The sequence below is a fragment of the Arachis stenosperma genome, chromosome 5 (assembly GCF_014773155.1).
Source record: "Arachis stenosperma cultivar V10309 chromosome 5, arast.V10309.gnm1.PFL2, whole genome shotgun sequence".
Classification (NCBI taxonomy): Eukaryota; Viridiplantae; Streptophyta; class Magnoliopsida; order Fabales; family Fabaceae; genus Arachis; species Arachis stenosperma.
The window spans coordinates 69,266,771-69,276,588 of NC_080381.1; the positions used below are offsets into that span (position 1 = coordinate 69,266,771).

The 9,818-nt window shown below is 31.8% G+C and overlaps 1 protein-coding gene across 1 annotated transcript; it reads right to left on the bottom strand.

The window, feature by feature from the left end:
* Positions 1 to 5,020: 5,020 nt before the first annotated feature.
* Positions 5,021 to 8,760, bottom strand: LOC130982323 (glycosylinositol phosphorylceramide mannosyl transferase 1-like). Its single transcript, XM_057906290.1, has 5 exons — positions 8,163 to 8,760; positions 6,776 to 7,172; positions 6,258 to 6,421; positions 6,068 to 6,138; positions 5,021 to 5,515 (listed from the first exon to the last, which is right to left on the bottom strand). The coding sequence occupies exons 1-5, from the start codon at positions 8,363 to 8,365 to the stop codon at positions 5,355 to 5,357; spliced, it is 996 nt and encodes a 331-aa protein (XP_057762273.1). The 5' UTR covers positions 8,366 to 8,760; the 3' UTR covers positions 5,021 to 5,354.
* Between the last annotated feature and the right edge of the window lie 1,058 nt (positions 8,761 to 9,818).

Below are 9,818 nucleotides of genomic sequence, written 5' to 3' on the forward strand. Positions count from 1 at the left end.
CTAAATTTGAATTGATTTGCACACAAAATCTCCTCCATGAATTATATTACACTCTCACTGTACCTCTAACCATATATTTTAACTCATTTTAATAATCTCACAAAAAACCGAGCAGAGTGATCAACATAAAAGTTTTCTCACTAGCATCCTACACTAATTATTAGACACTAATATTATCAATGGAGCTTTATTACACTGCAAATAAAAAATATTATCAATTAAGCTTACCTGCTGGAATATATCCAATGATTCTCTTAATTGTAGAGGAAGTAGCTTGATCACTGCTAGAACGGCTTGTGGCACCATGAACGAGTCTAGCTAATCCAAAGTCTCCCAAGTGAGCAGCAACTTCGTCATCAAGTAGTGTACAGAACACAAGAAAATTGACACAATACATTATTGAAGTGTGAAAAAAAAAGTAGAAAGAAAATTAATTACTTAAACAACAAACATCAAACCAAAGCAACAATTAAAACAATTGAAAGATTGTTACAATGATTCACACCTCAAAAACTGCCTCAATGCTTTTCAAGGAAGGATTCACACGAATGACACTGCCAATGGTTACTCCTTTGATTCTCATAGGTGTTCCAGTGCATATACTACAGGCCTGCGCAAACTCGAAAATTGCAGTGTACTTTCTGAACTTAAATCTTATCTGAAAACTCCTCAACCAAGTCAAGCTCAGCACAAAAAGCACAGCACCTGAGATCAAGAATAGTCCAACACCACCTTCCCAAATGCTCCTATGACCGAACCCGAAATCACCTAACGGACGCAGAGTTCACCTCTAAACTGTTCGAGGAATGTCCAGAACGACCAAAAGTAGGTTCTTCGATTCCGAAGTAGAAGAAGATGATGATGATTGTTGCGCATAGATCATATATATAGACAAACCATTAAAATTTAAATCAAATTGAATTCAATTCCGAACTTAAGATCCAAATTAAATTGAATTCAAAATCACATCAACATTCAACAAATTAAATAAAGAATTCAATTCCAAATTTTGTGCACAAATTCAGTTCAGAATCTTAAAAATTAATTGGAAAAAAAAAATGAAACTGAAGAAGCATTGGCTTACCGGAGAGATGGGGAGATGACAAAGTGATCTCGGAGAGTGTGAGACAGAGTGAGCTCGCGATGAAAGTGTGAGACAGAGTTACCTAAAATCAGAGAAGAGAATGGGCAACAGCCAAAAACGGCAAAGAGTAGAGGATCAGAAACGACACACGGTGAGGAGCGGAAGAACCCTTCGCGACGGCGAAGCCACGAGCTCAACTTAGAACTTTGTGCGACAGCGAGGAGAGGAGGAACGATGCGAAGAGGGCCGAGTATAGCTTCCCCAGATGACGAAGGCACCCACAGTCTGTCCCCGTTGGCGGCGACAGGACCTTCTACCGGAGGAGAAGAGTTTGACGACAACATTGAAGATGGATGAGGGCTGCTAGCAATGTTCAAAGAAGGTTTAGGTTAGGAGTATGAATGGAGTGTGAAAGGAGCTCGAGAGGGTAGGATCTGAGTTAGGGTGAACTTAATATTTCCCATGAAAAATTTTAAATTACAGACAGATTTTTTGTCTGTAATAATTTAAAAAAATGCAGTGTTTTGGTCTATTTAATTACAAATAAAAAATTCGTCTGTAACCATTTTTCACGGAAAAAAATTATTATTTTTGACAAAATTATCGACGAATTCTCTTTTTTATCTGTAATTTATGCTAATTCATTTTTTTATTTTCTGACTAAAAATCCCTCGCAAATTCCGTCTGTATTTCTATGGGATAAAATCTGTCGGAAATATTCGTCTGTAGTAACTAGTTTTCTAGTAGTGAAAAATACAACTGAAATTCAATAAAATAAATAAATTTATCTATGAATTATACTTTTTCTAAAACAATAAACTTACCAATCAAATACGTGTAATCGAACCCAGGAGCATTAAGAGTGTCAAAACTCAAAATTAAATCCATATTGTGGATACTTGACGATTCTGAAAATATGTGCACATCGGTACATTGGTTTAAATTAACCACATACACATGATGTGTAGTCTTGAAGTTATCCACATTGAATCCAACACCAAAATATCTTATTTGATAAGATATTCTTTCTTTTAACAAATTCACGAATCGAGAAATAAGAGCCTTCTTAACTGAGTCATGTATTTTTTCTCCCAAAAATTGATAAACAAAAATCAAAGAACAATTAAATGGGGATAAACAAATAAATTTAAAATATGAATAATATATATTTAATAGTATTTAAGAAATTGGTAGGAAACTCATGTCTTCATTGAGCCAAACCATCTCATTGAGTATGATAATGGAGAATTTTCGTAATTTGGTAGTGTCTATAACCTTATCACTTATATACGTACATACAAATTATCAACTGTATGATTGATTTATGTAATTTTGTGAATACAAGCCATTGAAAAAAGTAGAAAAACTTTAGATTTTAGATATATATAAAGGAAGAGATTAATGTACTTTGAATTGTTGTGCTTACATGTCTCATAACTTATTCTTTTATAGTTGACTATAGCTAGAATTCTCTATATTTGATTGACTTTAATTTAAATTTGAATTAAATTTGCAGATAAAATAAATATATAAATATATTTAAAATATAAATCCTGAAAAACACAAATATTCAAAGTTTTAAATATAGCATTCAAATAAAAAGAATTAACAAATTTTTAAAAAAGGTGCATTCTTAACTATAACTGAGGCGTATTAAACATAGTAGAAACATTATGCGACAAAAGTTGTTATTTAATTTATAAATATAATTTATCTTAGTAAAATTTAAATAATTAAATAATATTTTTATTTAGTTTAATAAATTTAAATTAATTTTTTTTAAAATTTTAATTTATGAGTAAATAACTTAAAATTAAAAAGTAATAACTTAAGTAAATAATATGATTTAAAAGAGTAATCTGTAAATAACTTAAAATTTAAAAAATAACTACCTAAGCAAAACAACCTAAAATTTAAAAAATAGCAACCTAAATAAAACAACTTAAGAAAATAATTTAAAATTTAAAACTAACAACCTAAGCAAATAATAATTTATAATTTATAAATATAATTCTAAAAATTTCTAGTGACGACATCTCAAGCAAATAAATTTTCAAACTTAACATATAAGTGCCACATCAACATATGAATTTCCCATTTGTATTAGTATAAAGATAAAGATGTCAAGAGTGCGGTTTGAATACTTATCTTACTTCAGATGGAGTGTTTGATTTTTCTTTTAATAAATTCTTAAACAGTTAGAAGATTGATTACATGTCATCTAATTATTTTTTAAGTTTTTTCATTTGTTTTTTAGATTTTTTTTTAGTTTTTGAATCAAATCTTTATGTTTTTAATTTTTAGTGATATTTTAATAAGTAATCATAAATTTAGAGTTGTGTTAAAATAATTGTATTTTTAAATTAAAATCAAATAAATCAGGATAAAAATTAACACAAAAAGAAATTTAGAGGTACAAGGACAAGGCTAAAAGAGACTAGCCCAAGACCCAAATAGCCAAGCTAGGTGCCCAAACTCGGAGCCCGGCTCTAAGGAGCGGCGCCCAACATTAAAGAAGTGGAGTCCGGTTCCTTTGTGCATTAAGAGAAGAGAAAAAGGGGTCCAAGCCCGACTCCAAGACTTGGAGTCCGACTCCAAGTATGTTTTTTCACTTTACTCCCAACTCCACTCCAATTCTATGAAGTGGGCGCCCATCACAAGATTTGGAGCCCGGCTCCAAGTGAAATTGGTACTCCCAAGATTCCAAAAATTATCTCAGCGCCACTTTACCAAGCTAGACTCTAATGTATAACTAACTCTCAGCAAACTTCAATTTAATTCAAGATTTAAAATTTAAATAATTAAATAATAACAACCTCTTCAAAAAAAAATAAAAATTTGGTTGTTAGAATTAGATTATATTAGATTTGAATTTGAATAAGTTATTTTTTTTTTAAAGATAACATTAGATTAGTTTTTAAATTTGAATTAGTTAAAAAATTAGATATAAATAAGTGAACAAGTTTCAGAAAGAAGAGAATTTCTACGAATCATACACTACCTCTCTCTAATTTAGTAGTTTTTTTTTTTCTACAATGAGTAACTAATTTTTCATTGTTAAAAGTTATGGGCTCTGTTTTATTTTTATAGATTAATAATACAAGTATTTTTTTTTATTTTGATTCATGTTTCTTTCCACTTTTAAGATTAAGTTTCATTTTTCATCAATAATGATTATAAGTATTGAGAGATATTTTAATTCTGTCTTAAATTCCGATATTAATATATTATTTCGAGAACTTTAATATCGGAATTAACTTGAAACTCATCTCATAATCTTCACTGATTTTAGAACTAATTCTTGAATATGTGACATTTAATTCACCTAAGAATAGTCTTTGATTATTGTATGACTTAGAATCGAAACTGATTTTAACCTCTTCTCTTGATTGACCAAGACATTAGCTATTAATTAAGTTTAGAGAAATTAAATTGGCAAGAGATTGAAATTTAATTATAAATAATTTACTATAAAAGATTCTTGGATGAATCAAAATTTTGAAAACAATTATTATTATACCTAAAAGATTTAACATCTGCGAAGCCTTTAACATTTTCTATCTTGATTTCTTTTGAATTCTTTAATCCCTCTCCTAATTATACCCTACAATCTTAATTGTTAATCTTTTATCCTATTCATTCATGCTTCAAAAGTCAGGAATCAATTCCTCTTATCAAAGTATGATTAATCTAATTAGAGATATAATTAGAAGTTGCTTGCTTTAATATATTACTTGATACGATTTGGTGCACTTGCCAATAATCCGAGCATATCAATTTTGGCTAATCAGAAACCACACATGTGATAGGTATAAATCCGCTTCCTATGTTAGTTGTTATCAATCGAGACTTTATTTTGTTCATTTGTCTATGTTTCATCACACCTTTTATCCCATGACAAAAGAGGTACAGACAAAAGAAAGCGAGAGGAGGAGGGAGGGAAGGGTATGGAGTAAATTACACTCACCATCTCTGGGATTTGTCTTTAAATACAAAGATACACAAAAATAAGATGGAGTTTCTTGGATGAGGGTATAATATTAACTCTACAATCGAAATCTATATGATGAGACAAAAATAGACTCGGTAATCTTGTATTACAAGCCAATAATACAAGAAATCAAGCTAAGCAATGTGCTTAGTTTGCTCTCCCTGCTAAGATTCGATATTATACAGCTATTTAACTATCAAGAATCGGGTTACTCTACTAGCTAACTGTAAGACGGTGGAATAATTTCTAACATTCCAAGAAAATCGAAAATCCAGTAACTCACCAAAACCAGATGTTGCGGCTATCAACAGCCTTCACTGAAGTAGATACCAAGGGCATCCGCCCATATACAGCAGTAAATCTATTGACACATTCTGTTCTTCTTACACTGTGCCCTCCCAAGCTGCTTATCCCGGTGGATCCAATCTCGAATATTTTACCTGTAACAACAGAATCATTTTATGTATATTGTTGTACTAACATTGCGATTCAAGCCTCTGAAACCAGATAACTATGACTGTATACATAACTTGAGCACTAGGAATTGCTTGACAACAATACGATAATAATTTTGACCTTCCCTGTCCTGGACTAATGATTTAAAAAGCATATATGGTGAAACACAATGCAAATTATCAAATTGTTCAAATGATTACTGAAAACAAGTATAAACAGTTGACATATGTTATGAACAGCAGACCTAGGCAGCAAAACCCCTGGGCGTGTGAATGAAATGATTAAAGTTATTTCTAGCAATTGATAAGGAACAAGCATACATTAGCATTTCTGTATTTATTTCGAAAAAGATTACATTCAATAGATCATTTAATTAGCCACAACCACAATCCAACAAGTGTCACATTTCAATTCAAGTCAAGCATATAGGAATTTATTTAGATAAAAAGCTAAATAAAGAGGGAGGTGGGACCATGCCATTCTAAACAAAAGCACTCAATTAAAGTTATGCAATCTGTTTCTGAAGCGCCAATTACCTTGGACCCATATTGGGGGTGCATCAGTGGCATTTGCAACGAGGAAAGACATTGCAATATCTTCACAGTTCCTGGTATATCAAGTGAACAATTCAGCAAATAAAAAACAAGCTGCAATTACATAGTTGGGAAGGTAAAGTTTTGATATATAGAAAAGCAGCGAGTGATCAGAGATAGTCAAGAGGAAAACCTATTATGAGTCACATATTCTCTAATTGATGCTGGCATCTCATTCGTGTAGACACTGAAATACTTTTTGTGGAAGAAAGCTGCCTTTGAAAGTACCATGCTATATGTACCTGTCCACCACACAGACCACCACCCCGCATATCTAAATTTAATGCCACCACTTTCCTGCAAGAACATCAATAACTTGAAATATTAGAATTGAAGATGGAGGAATGCCAAGGACTTAGCCTTGCAAGTTCGCATAATAGTTAATCTACTCTCCGCATTGGCATTCTCTTGAAGGTTGGATCAACACATCAAGATATTTAATTCCTCAATCTATATCAAATCACTCAGAACAAGAAACAATGGATTAAAAAATTCAAATCAGGAAGACTTGGCTTTTTTTCCAAGGTAATTTTATCATATAATTTTTCAGATACTGGAAATTCAAATCTTAGGCACAAAATACGAAGATGAAAAGATATACCAGGGATGGTGAAAAACCAGTTGATAAAAATAAAAAAACTAAAAGCATACCGATGAATCCAACCAATGTGCCCGAGGTACAAACCCAACCATTGTATCTGGAGCACTTTGCCAAACATCAAATGCAAATTCCACTGAAGAGCAAGGAAATATGACATCATCATCAATAGAAAAGACAGCATCTGTCTCCAAATCCTTAATTACTTTAAATCTATTATTCAGACTATCTTCCTTGTTGATATCAATCTTCAATTTCACTTGTCGCCTATCTATAGACTTGGACTGTATTGCATGAAGAAGAAATTTTAAAAGATCATCTGAAGGAGGATCCGGTTCACTCCAAACTATATGTACCGATTCAAGTCGAGGGCAGGATGAATAATGTGCGATGGACTGCTTTAGGAGATCATATCTCTTCCATGTGTTCATTACAATAGAATATCCTTTTCTGTGGAGCATAAAATGAAATGAGTTTTCTGATTTTATAAGTGAAATACACTCAACATTCTTAGAGCGATTAAATCTAAAACGAAAAAAGATTTCCTTTAGCCACTCTTTTTTCTTGACGAAAAGAAATGAGAAGGAGGAAGACCTGATTTCTTAATTCTTATAGTCTTTATCCAGTTATTTACCAGGGTACTACACCAGAAAATAAGCAGATTCGACAATTTAATAAAAATGCTAAAATTTACAATTTGGAAGGTGCAATCAACATTCTCAGTTCAAAGATTGATGTTCAGTCCCGTTGCACTAAACTTGAAGGCATGAATAAGGCTTATAATATAGAATACAGACCACCTAAACCCCAAACAAAGTTTGTTTATTTCTCTATCCTTCAGCCAGAAGGGTGTGAACTGTTATTACTTATTACTTAGAAAGCCCATCAAGGAGTGATGAATTAAAATTCACAGGCCAAAACAGCTAATAATTCTGAAGGTACCTAGTCTTGAACCCCAATGACACTGAATACAATCTAATGAAAAATGCTAACATCGGAAACTCTTATTCATAAATATCAATGACCAAAATCCCCAAATACCAATAACAAGCCGTCTAAACACTAAAGAACCTTTCTCCTTATCCCCAACTTTCTCTACATGGAAATGAAAAGGCACAAAGAAAAAATAAATAAATAAATAAATAAACTAAATATTTTCAGTCAATTATAACTTCACTAAATTCCAAGTTCCAAGGCCAGGTATCAGCTACTAATTCTATTCCATTTAATCTCCCTCCATGCCAAAACAAGGAAGATTCGAATTAGATTCCAATCTCATCTAGATACTACTATTATTTAATCTTTTTCTTTCCCAATGTTTTACCTCCAACTTAACTATCACACTCGTCATTATTATTTTCCTTCTCTGAAAATAATAAGGAAACAATGGCAGAAAAACATGACAATGACGATTTGAGAGAGAGAGAGAGAGTAACTAACCCCGAAGCATGGGAGCGAGGAAGCGAAGGAGGGAGATCAGAGAACACGACGAAGGTGGAAATGGTGGTGGCGAGTACGATGAGCACCAAAGCAATACAACAGCAGAGGAGGAGGTTGATCCTGGCAGATTTGACGGCGGAAGCCGCCAGCAACCGGAACCTCTGCTCCGGACGCCGCTTCAAGAACCAGCTCCCTCTCATCATTCAATGGAATCGCCGAACCCTACGAATCGACTCGGATCGGTCCGTTTCAGCAACGGCAACTCGGCGACGCGCCACCTTCCATGGTCGATTAGGTTTGCAGGAGAGGGACGAAGCTCCAAGCACGCGCGGCACGTGCCTTATGGTGGAGCCGTTACAGGGGAGATGTTACGGTGCGGCGTGGATGCAGGGTAAAATAGGAAAAGTGGAAAAGAATAATGAAGAAAAATAAATGACGGAATGGATGAAGCGAGTTCGGTGTTAGTGTGTTTAAACTTTAATGTGACCTTGTTCTGTTCTGTCCTGTCTCTGATTCTTCGCGTTTTTGGATATTTGAGACTCTCTCTCTCTCTCTCTCTCTCTCTCTCTCTCTCTCTCTCTCTCTCTCTCTCTCTCTCTCTCTCTCTCTCTCTCTCTCTCTCTCTCTCTCTCTCTCTCTCTCTCTCTCTGATCAGACGAAAGAGAAAGAAGAGAGTAAGAGACATGGATTCCGTTCTGTTACTTGGGCATGACGCGCCACGTGGTGGCTTCATCCATCGTTCAATTGGGTCGTAATATTGCAGCTGAAAAACGCGGCTCCCAAGACTTTCACCTATGGTTTTTACGTAAAAGGCTTTTATTTTCTTGAAGTTTATATCGCATTATAAAATTTGACAAAAATAAATAATAATAATAATAATTTTTTAATAACATTATATGATTAAATTGTTCTAATAGTTTATTAGTATAATAAAAATCAGTTGATAAAAAAAAAAAAGAAGAAACATCTAAAGAAAAAAAAATTGGTTACAAAAATAATTTGTTTATTTAACAATATTATGTAAATACTTAAATTAGTCACTAAATTAGTTAATATGTATTATATTTCAATTTAAATATATATATTATTTAACTCATTTTAATATATATATATATATAAAATAATGTATTTTAATATATATTTTATTCGAATATTTATTTTAGTGACTAATTTTTTGTGTACATAAAATATAATTATTTTTTAAGGTAAATGACATAAACAAATTAAATAACATCTAATATTACACCAATGTCCTAAAATAAATCAGTTTACATGCATGTCCTAAAATAAATTTATATAAATTGAATCAGCTAAATTCGATTTTATGTTTTGAAAAATTCAAAGTTTAAGTTAGAAATAATGTCATCAAAGTATAAGTTTGATACTTAATTTTATAAATTAAATGATAATTTAATTGATATAATATTTTAATTATTTTTCAAATTACATATTATATAAATATAATTGGTTATTATATATTATAGGTTAATTTATACAGTTGATTCCTATATTTTCACTAAAATTATAAATTAGTGTATATATTTTAAAAGTTTGTAATTAAGTCCTTGTACAAAATATAATTTTATAATTAGACACTTAATAATATAACAATTTGAATTTTTAAAAAATTAAATAATTAATTATTTATGAATTATT